Source organism: Somniosus microcephalus, chromosome 6, assembly GCF_052327205.1.
Source record: "Somniosus microcephalus isolate GS21.2 chromosome 6, FLI_Smic_1.0, whole genome shotgun sequence".
NCBI classification, from domain to species: Eukaryota; Metazoa; Chordata; class Chondrichthyes; order Squaliformes; family Somniosidae; genus Somniosus; species Somniosus microcephalus.
In genome coordinates, this window is record NC_140992.1 from 247411742 (window position 1) to 247435254 (window position 23513).

Here is a 23513-nt window from a genome sequence, read left to right on the forward strand (position 1 = left end):
TAAAGGCACTGGTGGTCAGGTAGGGCAAAGTTTATTTATGTCCTCATTCTGGTGTTTGATTTTTTTGTACCCCATGATTGCTTAGCCCTGCACTCTCTTAGATGCGCAATGCCCAACAGACACAGCCTGCGGATTCCTTCAACACAGCATTGGCCCTTCCCTTTAAAACTAGCAGCGTTGCCCCGAACATTGTGCAGCGCTCTGCCGCTAGCACCCCTCTCACTCCCTGTAGCACTCTAAGGGAAATGGTAGTGCTTGATTTAGTGCTTCACTTCCCTCTTGGAGTGCTGAAGCGGAAATTCCCGGCAGATTCAAATGTTTTTCGCCCGGTGATTCTTTTGCGGTCCCGCAAAAGTTATCACCCCAAATGGGGCGCTGCGCAATTTCTAGCCCTCTGTCTTTGGAATGTGAGTGTCACTGTTTTGTAGCTGTCTGGATAAACCCATCGTGAGGATCAGGAAAGAGAATAATCTTGCTTTTAAAACATAAAGAAACGTTGTAATGTGCACTTTTTTTCCCCCACACGTATTTACCTCAGTATTCTGTTCCAATTTACAAGCCCTCAGCGTCCCGTTCTCACCTTCAACCTGAGCTAGAAATCCCTTGATCCCTGTAAACTAGAATTAAACAGATATAATTAAAATCTACAAGTCTGTATCAACTACGCCCTTCTCAGAGAAACCAATTGGGATCCCTTTTTGTTTACCTCCCCAAACTCTATTCCCAAATTATGTCTTTTAACTATTTCATATATTGGGGTTTCAATGTTTCAACAAACTAGTCAATTGTCTCACAATGATCAAACGTTGACACCTGTGTGGGATTTAATTTCTGATGACTTAGACGTAACTTATTGAAAATGTTGCCTAAACTAATTTTGTAATGATAATAGAATGCCAATAATGATAAACAGTTTTAGGGCGGGAGTGCTCTGGACTACAATTACCAGCTGCACTGATCCCTGTCAGTCTTCACACAGGAATATCTCTTTGCCAAGTCTCTTTCGAAGAAGGCTCTGGATTAAGAAGTTGATGATGAGTAAACCCAGCACAGAACTGTGATGCCTAAAACATCGAGATAGTTAGCAGATCACAAGCTGTTCTATGTAGGTCTGTACGCCATGCTGAAGACAGGTATCGCTGATGAAGCTGATACCTGGAATCGGGATACAAGATGAGGCGTTTCTGTATACACAATGTGGTAGCTACCATAATTGGTAGAGAGGCAAGCAATTGCTTCTGAAGCTCCTCTCCTGCAACTGGTGAAATTGCCAGTCAGTGGAGCGTGCCAGGTGTCCATGATGTGGTCAGGAGGATGGTGGCAATAAAATATTTTATGCAAGTTGTGCTTCTCACTTGTAAGAAATTCCTGGAATCTGATGTCCACCTAAGGATGGCTGAAACATTCATTTCTCAGTTGCCTAATGCCCAATTAACGATTATCCTCATTGACAAGTTTGGGTCAAGAGGGGAGAAAGCATAAATCAGATGTCTTGAAGTCAATTTGGCTGCAAGATCTAGTTTCTGATAATGGAACCAAATCAGCACTGTTGTAGACTCAGTGGGAGTAGTTTTAACTTTGCGTGTTGTTGAAACAGGGAATACTGAATTAGCAGCCCATTATACATTGAAGTCAATGGAAGGGAACATCAGGCGGGGTGTATAATGAGCGGCCAATTCGATAGTGTCCATTTTACACCATCATCCAAAGTTAAAGTTACCACCAGTAACCTGTAACCTGATATTGGAGCTAAACAGATATACAATATCCAGGGAATTGGTCAGCCTGACTTACTAATGGAAGTTGGAAGGGTATATTTATTAGTGCAGGGGCGGTGGATATTCTTCCCACTCAGCTCCAAATAAGCATGTCAATGTCCTAACAGGCAGAATTCCTAGCTGGACAAGTAGCAGGAAGCTTACCAGTGCTATGTGCTAGTAATCTGTGTGGTTTTAGCCTGTTAAGCTCCAGCATTACTCCTACGCTTGGGGGTCTATAAGCCTTGGCTGTTGCCAACCTGTGCATACAAGTTCTGGATTTAAGCCAATGGATGTGATACTATATTGGGGCTTTCGAATCTCTGGAAGGAAAGAAAATCTACATGGTAATTCTCACATGAGCCCGATTGAGTAACTACGGAGCGGCAGCAGGTTTCCTGCCCATCCTCTTGGCTGATGAATAGTACTTAGCATAGAGAGAATCAGAAAAGGGGAAAGGAGGAAATAAAGGCAGAAATTGTGACTATTCTGCGTCAGATGCTTGCGTCCATCAAGGCTCACAAACACATTCCTATACTGTGCACAGGTAAAAATCCATCACCCCTGCGCTCGCTGACCTACATTGGCTCCCATTCCAGCAACGCATCAAAGTTAAAATTCTCATTCTTGTGTTCAAATCCCTCCATGGCCTCGCTCTTCACTATTGCCGTATTCGCTTCCAGCCCTATAACCCTCTGAGAGCTCTGCGTTCCTCCAATTCTGGTGTCTTGTGCATTCTCAACTTCCTTCACCCCTCCATTGACAGCCGTGCCTTCAGCTGTTTGGACCCTAAGTTCTGGAATTCACTCCCTAAACCTCGCTACTTTTCTCTCCTCCTTTAAGACAATTTTTAAAACGTACCTCACCTGTCCTAGTCCCTCCTTATGTGGCTCAGTGTCAAATTTTGTCTTATAACCCTCTTTTGAAGCACCTGCGGATGTTTTACTGCGTTAAAGGCACTATATAAATATAAGTTGTTGTTGTAGAAAGACATTAGGGCTGGTTCCACAATTGGGCATTCCTGGTGCGGAGCACAGGTCGGGAGATTGAGTAAATTGAATATTCTCCGGCTCCACAATTTTTATATAATTAACAGGCTAAACTCCTATTCTTCCACTTATTCAACAGAATAAGAGAGAAGTTTCAACTTTTATCACTTGCGAATTAGTGGCTTTTCAGGTTTACAACGGGATCAACATAATTAACCATGCATTTTTTTTTTAAATGACAGTTTCTATTACCGATTAGGCACATGCAAATTTTAAGGATATATTTCTGTTTAAGTATGATAATTGTGAGCACAGTGAAATGTCTTTTATTCTGAAAAAAAAGGTGTCAATTAATTTCCCATGCAATGGAAGGAAATAACATTTTTAATGAAATTACTAGGTATAGTTCTGTCCAAAAGGAGCAGTGAACGTACCTCACAAATCAATGAAACCAGTGCTTCCAATCATTAAGTATTTAACCTCCATCTACACCCAAACCAAATCCGTTATTTACACTTATTTAAGATATGCTATTTTGGGAAGAGATTTAAAAATTGTGGGATGCTATGGGGATAATATTAACCTAACTCGGCAGGCCAGAAACCCATGGGATTGGGTGGAATGCCGGTTTTACACCCTGCCCAATATTACTTTTTGTTGACTTCAATGGAGAGTAAAATCGGGTGGGGTGTAAAACCAATGTTGCACCCGATCTCGTCATTTTCCCAAGGGGTGGGTTATGTTAAAATTGTCCTCTATACCTTTAAGCTATCTTGAGTAACATGTTGCCTTTGCCCTGTAAACATTAATCTTGCTCTGGTCTTCCTCTATTTAACATCTGACTTGTATTTTACGTGCAACTTAATCAGCCAGTTGCTCATATTGCAAATTTTGTTGTGAAACACAAGATTTCATTATGAAATAGTTTCACTGAATACTTTATAAAGAACCTGCATATTTAATATTCTAATGATAGCACCCAGAATGTGAATAGATGCCTCTGGACAACAAAAACAAATACTGTACAATTGTAGCACAGCATAACTACACTTTGAAGAATTTCAAAACAAAGGAAAACAAAATCTAAATGTTGACCAGCTTAGACAATAGCTTAATTAGGAAGCATTTTGGAGACAGATTTTGTAGCCAAACCATATACTGTATCAAAGATTACTGCAAGTCAACGGAACTATATATTCATTCTCAGGTACTAACTTAGAAGAAAAGTGGAGCAGTAATTATCAAAATATTGGTAACACTGAAGCTATTTAATGTAACATTAAAATATATACATTCGCTTTCTGTGCCTACAGATTGGCAACTTTAATCTGCCATGCAGTAGTGCCAAAGGCTACCTAGTTTTAGTTAAAGTGCTTCACATAGGCCTGAATTAAACTAAATTAAAGGAAGAAGTGGAGGAATGGCCCTTGGTAAGCAACAATTATTAACATCTGTCAATATAAAACCTGGTTGTGGTGTTCTTGGACTCGTCAGCGATGGATAGTTTGCCTGGAGCTATCCTGAATTTGAACCTTATTAAATCATCTCCTGTCACCTCTAGGAATCAATTTACATTTAACAGCAAATAATAAGTTTAGTTCTCATTCTTCTAATTCCTCCTACTTTCTATACCAACTGCTTGCAGCTAATAACCAGATATCACAACCTTGCTTTGGAGATGGTCTAAAGCAGGATCAAACTGCTGTCTATGGCAACAATGTACTAGGTTACTAAAACACAAATACTTTAGAAGTTTTTTTAATATTATGATAGTATTTATCAAATAATCTAAGTGATTATAGAATTAGTTTATATTGCATGAGGGGAATTTAATTTTGATGTCAATCACTACTCTAAAGCAACCAGAAATTAAGCATCACTGTATTAATGCAATGCCCAAACTATCACCATATGAAAACATAGTGATTTTTGTTTAAAAATAATCAAGTATTCACTATTTAGTTTTACACTATTTATGTGCCTCAGAACAGTATGGTATACTGGCTTGTTACCTCATGTACGTGGAATATGAAATTTATTTCACATATATGCAAGATAACAACTTAACTATAATGATTTTCGTGCGAGCCAAGTCAATTGCCTTGCAACAACTGTTTCAAGCATACTGGACCATCAAAAATACAAAAAGTAACTAAAATTACGCTACACATTTGATCTAGAAACACAACTTCTACAACCTACAAAAACGTAAACACTGTCTAACCGAATAAGACCAAAATAAAATATCTTCACCAAAGTGAAGACCTAATCGCCAGTGCACATTCAATTGTTTCAATATCTATTATGGCAAGATAGCAACTAAAGGTGTAAAAAGGTTCTACTGCATATCACTGAGCCCCCTGCAACAAAACACCACCATACCAGATCTAAAATTCATTCATAACATTTATTTTTTAAACTATGCCACACAAAAAAATCAGATCAATGCAATTTTTGCACATGTATGACATTGTTCAATACCATACTTATACGATTGATTAAGAATTACATATACATGTGACTTTATTGCAGTGAATTATGCACTCTCCTTCACTTGCTGAAGTTAACAACTTCATACCAATAGTTGCCATGTATGATTAAAATACTAACTAGCAATTTGCAGACAGTCATCTAATCTTGGGGTTTAACTAATAAACGTCTTTGAACTTAATTTGTAGTCTACAACATCATCTAAACATCAAATTATTGCCATGTAAGCTGTACTATTCAGGTGGTATCAATTTAGAGAATTATTCATAGTCCCTGGCTCTGTATCGAAGAATGGAAAAAGAGGCTTGTTCCTCTTGCTTCAATCTGTGTGCACGGTCACTGAGGCTATTGCTGACCTCAATGGAGGGTGAATCAAGCCTGTCATGAGATGACATAAAATGTCAGAACTTTACAATGGTGTGGTGTAACAATGTAAACTCTAGTTTTTCCTAACAGATCTATGTATGAGAAGTCATTTGTACTTAAAGTACTTTAAAAAAAGAAGAATGCTTTGTGGGAAAGAGCACAAGATAAAAATAAAAGTACAATAGTCAAAAGTAGGTAGTCAAGCAAAGCATCTGATACAACTCGACATTATGATGGATTCACACATTTTGCACAATAATTAAAACAAACTTAAAATCGCGCGATTTAAAAAAATAAAAAAAGATTATACAGGGAATACCATGAATAAAGAAATGGCCTATAGTTACAATTCATTTAGGCTTTATTTGGCATTACAAATTTACATAAATAGCTAAAAAATCTTCTACACAGAAGAAAACTGATGTATTTTTACATTGCTGAGGAACTTTGGCAGTCAAAGGTTCAATAAACTAGTACGTTAGCTAAAATACTACACAAGTTGGATAGACTGTTGGTCGCAGCATTTTTATTTTAATAGTCCAAAAATTCAGCATACTGGCACCAACATTTTTTGATTCTGTATATTTCTCACATCTTGGGTAAAGCAAATCATTTCAGTACTGAAATTTAAAGGGCCTTGTAGTAATTTTTTGAATATAAATAAAACAATTTTCAAGTTTTTTTTTTAAATTTAGCAAATTACCGTATTCCTTCCCCCCAAAAAGAACCAGACAGATGTGCATGCTTCCTATTGAAATAGAAAATGCCCGATGTCTAAATTGATTTAGATATATGACAGCAATAATTTCAGCTAATGCAGAGCTGAATATATTTTATACATGCAAGCTACAATCAGGTTACTTTGCAGATTAAGGCCTAAAGCCTGAGGGTACAGTAAATGCCTACCTGTTTTTGGACCTCTTTGTGCAGCTTCTTGGTGGTATCCAGCTCCTCTTTCAGCTGTTGCAGGCAGCTCTGCTTTTGTTCCAGCTTAGCTTCTCCTTCTCTTAGCTCTGCCTGCAGATGGTAAATCCTTCTCTCCTGTACATCCAACTACCAATCCGCACACAAATTATAGATACTAAATTTTTATTATGTTCTATTGTCACAGTGCTAGACTATATTAAAAACTCAAAAGGAAATATTGGCAGAATCACAATACTTTATATTTTGTGACTGTGCTTAAGTCTTGAGGAAGCCAATATGGTGGCACTGAGCAGTAAAGCCAATACTATTGATGTCCTTTGCAGTCTAGATTCAAATCAGCCTAATCCATTTAGCTTCCTGTAATACATTTCTGTATTATAAATCATTTGTTTTAGAATTAAAGAACAGATGAAAAATATTTAAGGTACCTCAGCTGTTAACCCATCTCTTTTCTCTTGTAAAAGGAGGACCTCTTTACGGAGATGCAGGATTGTACCATCACGTCGCTCGAGCTGGAAAGAGTTTACATTTCAAGAAAGAATCCACGAATGTCAACCAATGAGCAATTAGCAAGACAAGACAAGATATTGATCTGCTAAGAAAACCACTGCCGCAGCCATACAGCTAAGCAAGGTCCCATTTCCCCAGCTCTGCATTGAAAGGTAACTCTTCATTACCATCTGCCCTTTATTGATCACTGTTAAGTATCGCAAAACCTGACTGAATCCACAAAATCGGGCAGAGGGCTAAAGAAAGCAAGTCAATGGCCTCTTCATCTTGGTTTAGCTGAGGAATAAAACCACAAATCTCTCTGATAAAAGAAACTAAAAGATCAATCTAACTGAACAGTATTCAGAATATCTTCTCTCATACAATTAAAGCAATGCACTACAACTCAAATTAAAATACCATTAAACCAGTCAGGGAACTTAAAAAATGATTGCACTATGTACCATAAACATATAGAGAAAAATATTTTTTGGCCATTCTCTCTAAATAGATTTACTTGCTTAATATGTGTATAAAATAAGTTTGTTAAGATGGATTGAGTCATTACTGAATACAAAAGTGACTATTAAGCTAAATGAATGATAAATTAAAGTTTAGAATCATCAGACCTATGCAGGGCTGGGGAGAAGTAGCAATTAAAAAGCATGTAGGCATTTTAAAGCAGTGAAATGGAGAATGTATCTTAAAACATTATATTCAGTTAATAATCTAGAATGCTTTAAAAAATTAAAATGTTTTTTATACAGATCCCTTTTATTCAGCCCTGACTGGGGATTACATAATTGAGGTATATAAAGTATTAAATGACAGACTAAAAGAACCCGAATATTACTTGTAATCAGGCCAATAAAACAGGACATAAACTAAATTTGTGAACAACTAATTTTTAAAAAATCTTCACACAAAGGGCGATAAAAATTTGAAATGCAGTTGAATTTCTTTTATTTGTTCACTGGATGTGGGCGTCGCTGGCAAGGCCAGCATTTATTGCCCATCCCTAATTGCTCTCAAGAAGGTGGTGGTGAGCCGCCTTACTGAACCGCTGCAGTCCCTGTGGTGAATGTACTCCCATAGTGCTGTTCGGGAGGGGGTTCCAGGATTTTGACCTAGTGACGATGAAGGAATGGCGATGTATTTCCAAGTCAGGATGGTGAGAGACTTGGAAGGGAACTTGGAGGTGATGGTGTTCCCACGCGCCTGCTGCCCTTGTCCTTCTAGGCAGTAGAGGTTGTGGGTTTGGGAGTTGCTGTCGAAGGAGCCTTGGCGAGTTGCTGCAGTGCATCTTGTAGATGGTACACACTGCAGCCACAGTATGCCGGTGGTGGAGGGAGTGAATGTTTAAGGTGGTGGATGGGGTGCCAATCAAGCGGGCTGCTTTGTCCTGGATGGTGTCGAGTTTCTTGAGTGTTGTTGGAGCTGCACTCATCCAGGCAAGTGGGGAGTATTCCATCACACTCCACAATTGTGCCTTGTAGATGGTGAAAAGGCTTTGGGGAGTCAGGAGGGGAGTCACTCTCCACCGAATACCCAACCACTGGCCTGCTTTTGTAGACACAGTATTTTATGTGGCTGGATCAGTTAAGTTTCTGATTAATGGTGACCCCCAGGATGTTGATAGTGTAGGATTTGACGATGTTAACCCCACTGAATATCAATGGGGCTAAACGTTTACTTGTTGGAGATGGTAGGCTGGGTGAGTCAAAATATTAGAGGGATTACCTTGATGGGCTGAAAGGTCTTTTCTTGTTCTTGACTCTTTCTTAATGTTCTGAAAAATCCATTGCTTATTGTGCACTTAATCGCTTCGATCAGTAGCAGGATCTGCTCCAGAATCCTGGGAGGATCATCTACGGTAACTGCACAGCCATGCTACAACTAGCTGATCCTCTCAGTATACTACAGTTGATCCTGTATTTCCATCAAGGTTCAATTTAAAATACCACACCTATTTACCGGGCAAGTGGTTGAATTAGGAGGGTAAAAACAAAGTAAGTGGTTGCTTACTGAATAGTGGAGTGGTTGATTGACAGGACAATATTTGTATACGTAACATTAATTTTAAATTGATCTTTAAAAAAGTAGGGATCTCAAATTAGAAGTGTTGTTAACTTGCAAAGGTTTACTATAGAAGACTACAGAGTTACAATCTCGGCATGATTATTAAATGTACTTTCAATCGCTGAATATTAAATATTTAGAATAGTGCAATTCTACAGAGCAATTCATAAAATATATAAAAATAGCAACATCTTAAGATAAATTCGCATTAGTCCCAGGGCCAATGTTAAAACCTGCACCTCTATTTGAAAGTGAATTTTGCCATACAGAAGTGCTTTAATAGACTGTACACTAAGGAATGAAGACTAAGAAGAACATAGAAATGTCATGTAGATTGACTGGATAGTTGTGAACCTTGAGTTGACTCTGCCAATATTGCAATGATGACCCAGCAATCAATGCTGCAACATTTTGGCACTATTTAATACGAAAAATTGTTGATTGCAACCTTCATTTTTCTCAACTGCATGTAGTAGCCAAAAGTTCATGAAAGGAAACATACCATCGCAATGCCCCAGGGCTATGATTTAAGCAAGAAGTCATCGTCATTCCACCAACTAACCAGTAGTCAAAATATCTGTTATGACATTTTTCTTTATAATCAGTGAACACTCTTTTGGGGAATACAAGACCATTTATACCCAAAACAACAGCAATTATTTCAATCATACCCTCATACGTTAGTTCCCTGTATAAGACAGTGGGGGAGAAATTGGGTGGAGCCGCAAACGGGGCGCCAAGCTCGCCTGGGCGCCAGATTTTGCGCTGCGATCGGAGCAGCAGCGATCGCCGGAAATTCAGCTTGAGCACCCCAAGAGGGACACAGGGCGAGGCTCGAGGCGCTCCGCGTCCCTCTTAGGGCGCTGCTGCGGTACTGCAGGCCTTCCTCCCATTCTTAAGGGGGAGGGGCCTGCACCAGCGCGATGAGCGATCGCGAGTGCCGGCAAAAGAGCCCGGCACCGAGGAGAAGTGCCGGGCTCTCGGAAAACAGCCGGCAATGCCGCGGGGGGGAGAACAGGAGGCCGGGGACGAAGGTGCTGGCAGGCGGCCGCCGAAAAAAACGGCCGCCCCGCACCTCCACCTTAATTTGCGCCACTGCCGCCACAGGTAGGCCCCGTGAACCGGGCGCGATTAGCGAGCGGCGCTACAGAGGCGGTCGCTGCCAAATATCGCGATCGGGGCGGTAGCGGGGCGCTGCGCACACCGATGACGTCATCGGTGGCGGCGCAGCGCAACAGGCGAACGCCGCCATTAGCGCCCCAGCTAAATATCGCGGGAGGCGTGGCCAGTGGCGCTAAAGCCACTGAGTGCCCTCTTTAGGCGCTAACTGGTGGCGCCGCCCACCGAATTTCTCCCCCAGTGTATTTTCGGTCAAATCCTCTCTGCTCATCAGGAATAGCAATTTTGCTTGCACTAATATTTCAAATATCCTTTCCTGTCACATGACATGCAGAAAAACAAATCAAATACATAACTGGCCTCAGGACAGCAAAATGACAACGTCTCACCGATATGATGCTAAATTCAGCAACAATGACAAAATTACACAATATATAGCAAAACATGGGGTGAAAAATTGTGCATCACTCATTTTGGGGTGCTAATATCGGCCGGGCGCTGCCGCCAACTGCAAAATTCGCCTCTATCGCCCCTGGAGGTGATTTGAACGCTAAATCAGGCGCTACACGCTTCTCTTAAGGCGCTAACGTCGGGGAGCGAGGCACTACCTCAGACAGACTGGCGCTGTCCAGTTCTTAAAGGGAAGGGGCCATCTTGCTGCCCTGCCACACCCTGCTCATTGCAGCTTTGAACCTCGGCCTGCAAACACCTAACTACTATTGAGCTTAAACTAGTGTTGGATACTCAGAGACCCAGGGAGAGAGCTCGGCACTTTTGCGACCAGGCATTGGTGGCTCTGGTTAGCGCAGTTGAATGGCGACGGGCAGTGCTCTTTCCAAAGAGTGGCAGGGGGCCATTGCCCCAGGAGTTTAGAAGAGTCTGGAGGGAGGTGGTCCAGCATGTGTCATCGCGGAGCCTGGTGCCAAGGACACATACACAGTGTCGTAAGAAGTTCAACGACCTCACTCGGGTGGTCAGGGTGAGTACCTGCTTTTCAATACCTCTACATCCCACCATCTCAACTTCACTCTGTGCCCAGACGGTGTAAAATACCCAAATGCCCAACACTCATCCAACAACTATGGCCATCTCATAAAATTCACATGCACATCCCACACCTTGCAGACATTAACGGCTTTTCAACTATGGTAGGCACATCAGCCAAACACATGGCTGCACACTCACTCATATGCTGTCCTTTTTCTTGCAGGCCAAGCTTTCACATAACCGAAGAGAGATCCAGTGGACGGGAGGAGGACAGGCAGATTGCTCCGGATGCTGATGTATTGCCCCGTAGGAGTGGCAGTGTGTCAGTCGAGCAGGAAGGTGCTGTCCTCTCTCAGGATGACAGCATTCCTGCTCCCACCACTGCCACTCCGCCATTGCACTTGCCACAGCCTGTAACCCAGCCAGCCCAGACTGCTGCTGCACATACAGAGTTGGTGCAGTCTGCAGCTGGGCCCTCCAGGCCCAGAGCTGGTCGAAGGCATCCTTCAAGGTCACCTGCAGTCTCTGGATCCAACATTCAGCAGCCTTCCGCCAGCCTTGCTGCAGCCACTGGGGCCACATTACGGAGGAGCAGTAGGGTGGGAAGGGAGGAAGTGCGCAGGGGATGGATGTCTCGATGTTATGAGAACGAGTTTTGTTAGTTTATGAATTGTTGGGTTTGTTTCTAATTGTATGTCCTGAATAAGTAAGACAGAGTTTGTAATATAAATAATAAATGTTATTGTCACTTTACAGCTTTGCTGATTTGACTCATTGGAGCTTTGCCTGGCAATTATAAAAGATGTAATAGCAGAGCACTTGGAAAACAGTGACAAGATCGGACAAAGTCAACATGGATTCACAAAAGGTAAATCGTGCTTGACTAATCTACTGGAATTTTTTGAGGATGTAACTGGTAGAATAGATAAGGGAGAACTGGTGGATGTGTTGTATTTGGACTTTCAGAAGGCTTTCGATAAGGTCCCGCATAAGAGATTAGCGTATAAAGTTAAAGCACATGGGATTGGGGGTAAGGTACTGACTTGGATAGAGAACTGGTTGGCAGACAGGAAGCAAAGAGTTGGAATAAACGGGTCTTTTTCCGAGTGGCAGGCAGTGACTAGTGGGGTACCGCAGGGATCGGTGCTAGGACCCCAGCTATTCACAATATATATATTAATGATCTAGACGAGGGGACTAGATGCAATATCTCCAAGTTTGCAGACGACACAAAGCTGGGTGGGCGTGTGTGCTGTGAGGAGGATGCTGAAAAACTCCAGTATGATTTGGACAGGTTGGGTGATTGGGCAGATGCAGTATAATGTGGATAAATGCGAGGTTATCCACTTTGGTGACAAAAACAGGAAGGCAGATTATTATCTGAACGGCAATAGACTGGGAGAAGGGGAAGTGCAACGAGACCTGGGTGTCCTTGTGCACCAGTCGCTGAAGGTAAACATGCAGGTGCAGCAGGCGGTTAAGAAGGCAAATGGTATGTTGGCCTTCGTAGCGAGAGGATTCGACTACAGGAGCAAGGATGTCTTGCTGCAGTTGTACAGGGCCTTGGTGAGACCACACCTTGGGCTAAAAATTGAGTAGCGCCCCAATTGAGGCACTAACTTTGCCGGGGCGCTAAAAATTAGCGCCCCCGCGCCGGAAATTGAGTGGTTGCACCCCAAGAGGGAAGCGGAGCGCTACTGGAAGCGCCCTGCCTCCCTCTTGGGGTGCTGCGAGTGAATATCGTGGCGCTACGTGCTGCAGCGCCACACGCTGCGGCACATCGCGCCGTGGTATTGCAGGCCTTCCTCCCCTTCTTAAAGGGGAGGGGCCTTGTGCAGCGCGACCCGGGGCCCAGCTGGGCCCCCGGGGACCGGGAGTGCAGGCAAAAGAGTCCGGCACCCAAGAGAAGTGCCGGGCTCTTGGAAGAGGCCGGGGAATAGGGAGCGCAGGCAGGTGCTGGCAGGCGGCCAACAAAAATAGCCGCCCCGCATCTCGCCTTTAAATTGCGCCTCCCCGGCCGCAGGTACGCCCCCCTGACCCCGTCGGACATAGCGTCCAGCAGTAAATCAGGGGGCGCTCCCGAAGATCGTGGCCGGGGCGTTGCGCACACCAATGATGTCATCGCCAGCGGCGCAGCGCCGCGGGGTGCTACCGGTTAGCGGCACCACTAACCTCCCGCTGAATTTTGTGGGAGGCGTAGGCAGTGCAGCGCCCAGGCGCTAGTTGGTTTGCGCCCCACTTAGCGCCCTCTTAAGGCGCTAACGGGAGGCGCTACCAACTGAATTTTTCCCCCCTTGAGTATTGTGTGCAGTTTTGGTCACCTTATCTGAGGAAGGATGTTCTTGCCATGGAGGGAGTGCAGCAAAGATTCACCAGACTGATACCTGGGATGGCAGGAATGACGTATGAGGAGAGATTGGGTCGATTGGGCTTATATTCGCTGAAGTTTAGAAGAATGAGAGGGGATCTCATTGAAACTTATAAAATTCTAACAGGACTAGACAGACTAGATGCAGGAAGGATGTTCCCGATGGCGGGGGAGTCCAAAACTAGGGGTCGCATTAAATGCCGGAGCAGGCTCGAGGGGCCGAATGGCCTACTCCTGCTCCTATCTTCTATGTTTCTATGTAATAGGGGCTGTGGGATGCTTGCAATGATGTGCTTCTTCATCCCAGAAGCTATCTTCTCTGTCATGTTAGAAGCGGTGTCTTATCAGGCATTCACGGACGGCCCTTGCAGAGGCAACATTGTGCACCTCCATCCCACGTTGGTGCTGCTAATCCTCCTCTTCATCCTCCTCCTCTGCCTCTGCCTCATCCTCCTCCTCTCCCTCCTCCTGAGGTGGTGCACCAATCCCTGGTGGCAATGGCTGGGTCCTCATAATTGCAAGGTTGTGAAGCATGCAGCACACAACAATGAAAAGCGAGACTTGCTCGGGGGAGTACTGCAGGGCTCCTCCAGAGTGGTCAAGACACCGGAACCGTTGTTTCAAGACGTCGATCGTCTGCTCAATGAGGTTCCTGGTGGCGCTATGGCTCTCATTGTATTGGAGCACAGCAAGAGTGTTGGGGTTACAGAGCGGTGTCATCAGCCAGGTGCAGAGTGGATAACCCTTGTTCCCGAGGAGCCATCCACTAGGTTGACGCGGTGGTTGGAAGAGGTCTGGGACACCAGTCTGGCGCAGGATAAAAGCATCGTGGCTGCTGCCAGGATAGCAGGCATTGACAGTGAGGATGCGCTGTCTGTGGTCACACACCAACTGGACATTCAGAGAATGGAAGCCCTTGAGGTTTCAGAACACCTCTGCATTCTCATGAGATGCCCGCAATGCCTCACGTGTGCAGGCAATGGTGCCCTGAACCATGGCGAAGCCTGCTATCCGAGCAAAGCCACATGTGCGTTCACGCTGTTTGTCCCGGGTCATGGGGAAAGAGATGTACTGCCTTCTCACTTTGTACAGAGCATTTGTCACCTCCCAGATGCAGCAATGGACAGCAAACTGGGAGATATTCGCTATGTCCCCAGTTGAAGCCTAGAAGGAGCCGCTGGCATAGAAATTCAGAGCCACCGTCACCTTCACTGCCACTGACAGAGAAATCCTGGTCCTGAGCTGAGGCTGCAGATCTGGTTGCAGGAGGTGTTAGAGCTCAGTGACCACCTCCTTGCTGAAGCGCAGCCTTCTGAAACGCAGCTCCTCAGACAAATGAATATTGGAGAATTGCTCCCGGAATACCCTGGGAGGGTAAGGTCTCCTGTGCAGAAGCCTGTTGGCCTCTGGCCACGTTTGCCACTCTCTCTCTGCGCCTCTGAAGGTGAAGCTGGAGGACGACGACCCTAGTTAGTACAGCCCTCATAAAATTTTCTAAATGTGCTAAATATGAAGCTCGGATAAATAGGAACCTGAAAAGTGGTGCTCAGGACCAAAACTCCTTGGGACAGCATTAAATCTCTCTAGACGTCTCTCTACCTCTCAACTTGTATATACCAAAAATTTTGCCGACAAGAAAAAACAGGAAGTGCACACCTTTAAATAGCGCTCCCCCAGCCCCTTCCCGACTTTAAAACGTTCCCCTCTACCTGTCGTTCCTAGCGGCAGGGGCTGCAAATCAATTTCCGGTCCGGGGCGCTACACGCTTGCATGGCGTCACAATCTGCGGGCGCAGGAGATCGTGACGGTAGTGTTTAACGCCACCGCAAAACAATTTCATGAGCGCCGCTAAAATCACTGCGCTCGGGCGCTAAGTTGCTAGCACCCCCTGGAGGCACTAATCAACCGAATTTTCCCCCCCATGGTCTTCTAAACTGCATCATAATCTCAGGGTTCTACTTAATATATAAACCACACAAGTTTCATTGCCCCCAATTTTAACTCAGAGCAGGGTTTGGACAGCTGGGTAGCGGGATGAGTTTAATACTTAACTGCTGCCCTGGAAAACAAGCGTGGGGTATTTTATCTCCCGGGCCTCATTAGAATCTCATGAGAGGGTTTCCCATCTGATTCACGGTCACGTTACCAAACCCGCCCATTTGCGGATTGCAATTTCCAGCAGGCCTATTTAAAGCGCCAATGCATCTCTTAAAGAAAGGCTGAATTGCCTCCTGGACAAATTTTGCTGCACAGAGATGTTGAGACTCTCAGGTCTCTGAAGCCTTCATGGGGTCTAGCTGTAAGAGAGGGCGAGGAGGAAAGTTCTCTTTCTAGCCAATGGCTGGAGGGTCCCAAAATACCATGTCCACCAGGCACGGAGCGACATTGCTCAGTATTCTGATTGCTTTGTAAATTACTGTTCAGCAATGACTGGATCTATCATCACTCTCGGATTTCTTTCAGCCTCTTCCCTAATCATGCCTCTCATTTTTTCTTCCAATGTGTAAGACATTGCACTTTTCATTTCATTTGTCATCATTCAGCCCACTTGAAAATATTGTCTAGTTCCTTCTGTGATTCCTTAGTTGCTTCATCAAATTCTACTGTCCTCCAAATTAATTTTAAAAATTTATTCTCAGGATATGGGCGACAGTAGCAAGATCATATTTTATTGTCCATTCCTGGTTGCCCTGAGAAGGCTGTGGGCTTTCTTCTGGAATTGTGGCAGTCCTTGAGGTGTTGGTGCTCCTACAGTGATGTCATAGTTTTATAATTGATTAGTTGGCTAGGACACTTTAGAGGATATTAAGACTCAACCACACATCTCAGGTGTCCCCCTGGTTGTGCAAACGATCACCATTTTCACACAAATTAACTTTGATGATGTCAGCGGCAGACAGTACTTCCACAATATTTAGATATTAAAGTAACAATCCATTAAGTTGATCTACTCTACATACTGGTGATAGTATCGATTCCTGTTCCTGAGGAGCAGTTCTTTTATTTTCTATTTTCCCTTGGGTGGTTCTAACAACAGATGACACCACTGGACTGAGCATAAAAACTGACACAAGGAATAATTATAACATTTATGATTATGCTGCAATTAAGAGGAACAAGACTTCCTTTAACGTCCTGATCTGAAAACTATTGCTTGTGATTCCTCAACCATATAGCTAATACACATCCAGTAGGGCTGTTATTATAGTCTTTCTAAATATTTAGTGACAATTTCTCCAAAGAGATTTGCTATGAATCGATCTCCAATTCACTTTCCCACTCATGTGTTCCTTAGATTGACAACATTTGTGGCTGTGCAGTAACAGATCTGTAGCATTCCATCAGTGGATCCAGGCTATTACTGTTTGGGGCTTTAATTACTCTTCTTTTCAAATCTAGAGGTTCCAATTCCACATTAACCCCCCTCCTCAAACTATCACTTTAAATTATACTTCTCATAATTAAGGTTGATAATCTCATTTATGATTATCAGGCATTGTCATGGTTTTGGCTTATTTGTCTATTTTTATACGCAAATGGCCTAGCCAAGTTATTTTAAAAGCTTACCTAAAAAGGATTAGCTTCTCAGGACAAGTTTATATTGGTTGTGGATCCATAGTCAGAGGAGAGGTAATTAATATGAAAAATGCACAACTGTTTCTCTTCGAGAGTGTAGTTATGATGTAATGACTGGTTAGAGAATTTTGGAGTGTAAAAGGTTGGAGATTGGCTGGTAGTTGGAGAGATGGAGTTATGGGTGGGTTTTGAAGGAGATGGAGAAAGTACTGGAGGACAGACAGGTTGATGATGTCAGTAAGAAATAGGAACTGCAATTGGGTGGGGCAGGAGAAGATCAAGGGAGCAGATGTTTGGCTCATTAGACACGTGAGTGCTCCAAGAGCTGAGGGGAGATATATCCGAGAATAAGATGCGTGAAGGCTCAGCTGGGTGAACAGCAGGAAAAAGAACTGGGAGCTGAGGAGAGAGGGAAAATTGAGCAGCAGCTGTGCGAATGACCTTGATTTTTGACAAAGACGACCAGCGGAGAATTTTAACCTAACCCGCGTGGCAGGAAACTGACAGGATTGGATCAAGCACCCGTTCGCACTCTGCCCGATTTTACTTTCCATTGACTACAATGGAAAGTGTAAAGCGAGTGCCCAATCCAATCCAGTCAGTTTCCTGCCAGGCAGGTTCATTACATATTTACAGAGTCAGTGTTATTGTGAGCAAGGAAAATACCCATGATTGGGAGCTTACCTGTTGATCAACTGCTGCTGCAGGATTTACAGATCTGCAAAGGAGAAAGACCTGCTGTTCAGAAGACCAGCTACGATCTTTGGCTCCTTACAAGGGGAGGGCAATAGAGATTCTAGTCCAGAAAGTAATAGGAGGAGTGAGGAGGGGTTGGTCAGTAACCTCCCCCAAGTTCATGGCTAATATAATACTTTGAATTTAATTCTTTATCTTTGCACTTACTCATTTATTCACTCCTTTACAGGGACATATACTACTGCACTACAGCATAACACACTAGAATTCCCTCCACATAAGCTTTGTTTCAAGGGATATTGCACTGCCAAGTATTCTAAAATATGGCCGCCTTGTGCTCCTCTACGTGCCCAAGAACAGGAGGTGGCAGAACCCATTTCCAGCCTCAACCAAGCACCTCACTGTGTGTTGTGTCAAGCACCAACACAGAGAAATCCACTCTGTGCGGGTCATTAAATTGCAAGAGGGAGGACTTTTGTGAAGCATATAGCACAAGTGAGGAGGAACAAGTGCAGTGGAACTGAAGTATTTGCAATCAGCTTGCCAGAGGGCTAGTTTGAGGGCTCTTTCATCTGTCAAACCCAGGGATTTGGACCACATAGAGCCTACCTTTAAATGCATTTTGGTATCTGAGCATCAATATTTCATCTAGTCATTTAAGCATGTGCAAAGCAGCCTTCAGTTTAAAACATCTATGGAGAAACTGCTGTGGTGTGCCGCATGATCACCCAACTGAGCTTCAGACTACCATGGAGTGTGTGGCCACTCCAGGCACAACTTTCATAACATAATAGTATTTTGGGCAGTAGAGAACATTGGTCCATTTAGCCAATCTTTCCAATTCCAATCAGTTTCCTTACCGTTATTTTGGAACTAATAGCCCTGTATCTTCTTTGCCTACATAACAACAGTGAATACTCACTAAAATGTAATTCATTAGATATGAAGTGCATTAAGATATTTCCAAGGACATGGTAAACCCCACATAAATGCAAGGCTTCTTTATTTCTTTCTAATGACTCTGTAACCTCCTCCAGCCCTCAATCCTCCGAGAACTCGGTGTTCCTCCAACTCTGGCCTGTTGTCCATCCCCTGCACTATTGGGGGCCGTGCATTCAGCTGTCTTGACCCCAAGCTCTGGAGTTTGCTCCCTAAACCTCTCAGCTTCTACCTCGCTCTGCTCCTTAAGACCTATCTCTGTGACCTGGTCACCTGTCCTAATGTCACCTTATTTGGCTCCGTGCCCATTTTTGTCTGATTATGCTCCTGTGAAGCACCTTGGGATATTTTACGTTAAAGATGCTATATAAATACAGGCTGTTAATGGAATAATATATTCCTCTTTAAGTATTCCATACAATTGATGTTAAATGCATGAATGCTATCTGAATATAGTTAATAATGCCTTGGAAAAGCTACCAATTTTATAAAACTTAAACTGCCTCTTATTCTGCTACTAATCAATAGTCAAAGTTTATGCAGCTGCATATATAGTGGTATATTGCTTCAGATATCTCCTTAACGGAGTGGTGTACAGCAAAGAGGGTGACACCCGCGATGTCTCAATAGAGTCATCTACCTTGGCTCCTCCATTATGCCTCAAGGTAGATGGCTCTACTGTGAAAGATCTGATGCCCAGAGTCGGTTTTGCTGTGATCTGTAAGCCTCCTATTTCCTGTCCATTCCTGGGCCACACGTCCTCTTGATATTGCATTGCTAGATATCTGCCAATAGCACTATAACATGAATTGGACAGAAAACTCCTCTTCTGTCATTGATGTGGCAAAATTTTGATATGTTAGAGTTTATTAAGATCACTGACTCGTTTTGATCTGGAATTTAACACTCCCTTTTTGATTACCTGTCTCTGTGAGTAATTCTGCAGTTTTTCAAAATTAGTTTTCAACAAGGTCCTAGCTTGTAAACATTTGCCTTTTCTATCGCTTTTCATGAATCCATTTTAAGATAGCAGCCGTGCTCAGAGCAGTGTTAAACACAGATCAATAGTCTATTAGCGTTTTCCATCCACATTACATCGTTCTTTACCTACTCTTTATTTTTTCTATAAAATTATCAAATGGGGAAAATATGGCTGAGTGACAAATGATTTTTGTAGCTGACAAGCCTTGTTCAATCATCAATGATATACTCAATTCCACTGTTCGTGGATAGAGCAATACTTCCCAGATACAATAATGTCAGAAGATAATTAGAGATATGGATTGCCATTCTGCCCATCTCAGTTCATCCATCAAGAAAGAACATGAAGTCCCTGCCAATGCAACATCCAATTGCTTCTCAAATGATTCCAGAATTTTGCCTTCAGTACTCTATATGGGAGCCCATTCCATGTACTGATCACTTTTTATGTAAAGAACCTTCTGATATCAGTTCTAACTTTACTAGTATGAACCTGTGTTCCCTTGTCCTACTCTCTCAATTTAGTGTAAAGTGACTTTCAGGATTTACCTTTTCCATACCATTTACTACCATATATATTTTTTAAAGATATTTTAACAAGCCCAAGCCTCCCCAGTCTTTCCTCATAAGATATCTGACACTAGGATCAGTCTCTGCACTGCTTCTAGCACATGAATGGCTCCCTTGCGTCTCAGTGACCAGAACTAGACACAGTACACAAGGTACAATCTGATCAGGGCACTATACAGTTCCATCATGACTTCCTCACTACTGTTTTGGCAATAAAATTCAATTGTATTTGCTTAATTACTGCTCTGCATTGGTTGGACATGTTGTGTTTCAAGTTTACTAAGACACCTAGGTCTCTTTCGAATTCACCTTTTGCTATTACAACACTTTTCATGGAGTATGTGTCTCCCAGTTTTCCTTCTTATGTGTAGTACTGTACTTTACACTTATCTATATTACATTTTATCTGTCATTGTTCTGCCCAGTTACATATTATGTCCAATTTATTTTATAGTTTGAGTTGTCTCTGATTCCATTGTTCCTCCTATCATCTGCAAAATTGACCAATTTTCATTGAGTTTCTGAACCTGTTGTTGATGTCCATTCAAAACTGATTTAAAATATTGCAGCATGTCAGAAAGAAAGTGCAATAGATACAAGGCAAGTTAAGTTTATGTCCATTCACTCAGGCTTGCAATTTTCATTTGGAAAACAGTTTTGTTGTTCTTAATTTGATTTTCCAAAAATTATTTAAAAAATCAATATGGTTATCACCTGTAATTATCACTATTGCTATATTGCCCTCAATGCACCGATGTGGAAAAATGTAATATTCATCTATGACTACTTTCTGAAAAATATCAATTCTCAACCAGTACAATTAATTCCACTTGTTGACAACACACTGTATTCCCAGAATGCTATTGTAATACAATTTATACTCCCCTGCTCCAAAAATGATTGCAATACATTTTTTTACCTCAGCTTTCAGTAGACTATTGGCTCTGAAGGATTGAATTTGGTTTTCTTGAAGTGTCGTGTAAGGACTTCCAAGCTGTGAACACAAATAGACATATTTTGACTTGAAGAACCGCTAGTAATTTAAAAAATAATTCAATGGAAACTTTATGGAGATTAATCTGATATGTGTATGTCATGATAGTCGGTGGGCCCTACTTTCCAACTGCCAGTAATTATGCAGTAGCTTACTGTATCAGAATCTCCAAATTAACTGAGCATGAATTAAAAACAATTCAACCAATTATTGGAGAGGGAGTAGATCCAGTAAGGTGCCATTTTTTGTAATTCATAAGCCTTTATGATACCTACATTGTAAGACATTTAGGAGGCTTTACCTCCAACAATATTTAAGTTAATATGATAAATCAGAGTTTCTCTGTCAACACTCCTAAATAAAGAGTGCTTATATCATAGTTATTCATGTTGATGAATCATGAAATAATGATGAGCTTCATCAACATTGCCACTTTGTGCAATATATCGGACAAATCTATTTGCATATATCTAAAGTTTCTATCAAGGACACTGAGAAAGATTATTTTGCAACATTTTTGAACAAAATATAAATTAAACTTTCATGTGGCAAAAGTCAAGCTACAGAAGCTACCTTCTGCATAAATATCCCATCTTAAATAAAGGGTGAGGGATGAACAATCAAATACAGACCTGTAAATCTTACTTCCATTGTCAGGAAGATGTTTCAAAATATTATGAGGAATAATATAAGGGGATATCTTGAAGGTCATGAGTTAATCCGAGACAGTCAGTAGGGTTTTAGTTGTAAGATCATGCTTGGCTAATTTATTGGATTTTTTTTAAGATGACAGACCTAGCAGATAGGGAAGAGATAGTGGATATTATCTACCTAGATTTCAGGAAAGCATTTAACACTCTCCCATATAATAGGTTACTACATAAGGTCCAAGCTCATGAGTTGGATGGCAAGGTATTAAAATGAAATGGCAAATGGTTGGTTAGATTATGTGCTAAACTGGAATGTACTTGAGGTATTGGTGCAGGAGAAAGATCTTGAGGTTTTAACAGACCGGTCGCTAAAATTATCAGCACAATGTTCCTAAGCTGTAACATCAAACAGAATGTTGGGATGCATAGCATGGTGTATAACATATAAATTCATTGTAAAACTGTACTTGGCCCTGGTGCGATCACATCTGGAGTGCTGCATGCAGTTTTGATCTCCCTGTTTCCAAAAGGATAGTCAGTTGTTAAAGGGGTACAGAGAAGGGTTACACAGTTGATCCCAGAACTTAAAGGAATGACGTATGAAGAAAGATTGACTACCCTGAGTCTTTTCCCTCTTGAAAAGAGAAGACTAAGAAGGCATATGGTAGAAGTGTTTAAAATTATGAAAGGTTTGGGCAAATTGGACAAATTTTATGTCATGTACAGAATTTAAGGACTAGGGGTCATATTTATAAATTAAGGACAACAAAAGAAAATAGGAAATGAAGCAGGATCCTTTTATACTAAAATGATGGAACAGGTTACCAGCTCAGGTGGTAGAATAAAAAACCTCAATGAGTTTCAAGAAGGAACTAGACAGGTTCTTGTCAACAAATGGGATTTAGGGTTATTCGAAATGCACCAAGGAAATACTGTGGATAGACGGGCTAGATGACCGGAGGTCTTCCTCTGCCTGAAAACATTACTAAGTGTATGAGAGCAAGATCCATAATAGAGCACTAATTGTGATAGAATATTCCAGAAGTTGTAAGACCTTGTTGAAGGGCAGAGGTACCATGCTGCAGAAATGGAAAACCCATTGTCTCAATCTCACACGTACACCAAAACAATTACAGCATAGTGCCAAAACATTTGGCACAAAGTCTATGAAAACAGCAACAATACAAAAGCAAGAAAAAGAGTTCACAAACATCCTTAAGAATATTGTTACAGATCTTATTATAGGGACCTTTAAATGCACTTCTGTAACAGCGTTGCCCGGAAGCTTTTGACATCCATTCTATATGGGCAAGTAGATAACTGAGTATATACCAGAGTAAACACTCAGAAATTGTGTGAACATTTAAACAATATCAGAAACTTATTTTAATACAATTAGCTGTAAACTGACTGATGTTTCTTGTGCTAGTACAAAATCCGAAGACAGGCAAGACAATTTACACTATTAAACAGAACTGTCATGATGTTCCAATTTATGTCCAACAAAACGATTGTTGCAAAGGTTAAGGAGCTACT

The 23513-nt window shown here is 42.2% G+C and overlaps 1 protein-coding gene across 1 annotated transcript in view; it reads right to left on the minus strand.

Moving 5' to 3' along the window:
• pmfbp1 (polyamine modulated factor 1 binding protein 1) overlaps positions 1-23513 on the minus strand; it is an 840874-nt gene that overhangs the window by 469358 nt on the left and 348003 nt on the right. The window contains 4 exon segments of the mRNA XM_085991731.1: positions 534-617; positions 6509-6655; positions 6958-7041; positions 21253-21327. Of these exon segments, the coding sequence (XP_085847857.1) occupies positions 534-617; positions 6509-6655; positions 6958-7041; positions 21253-21327 (390 nt within the window).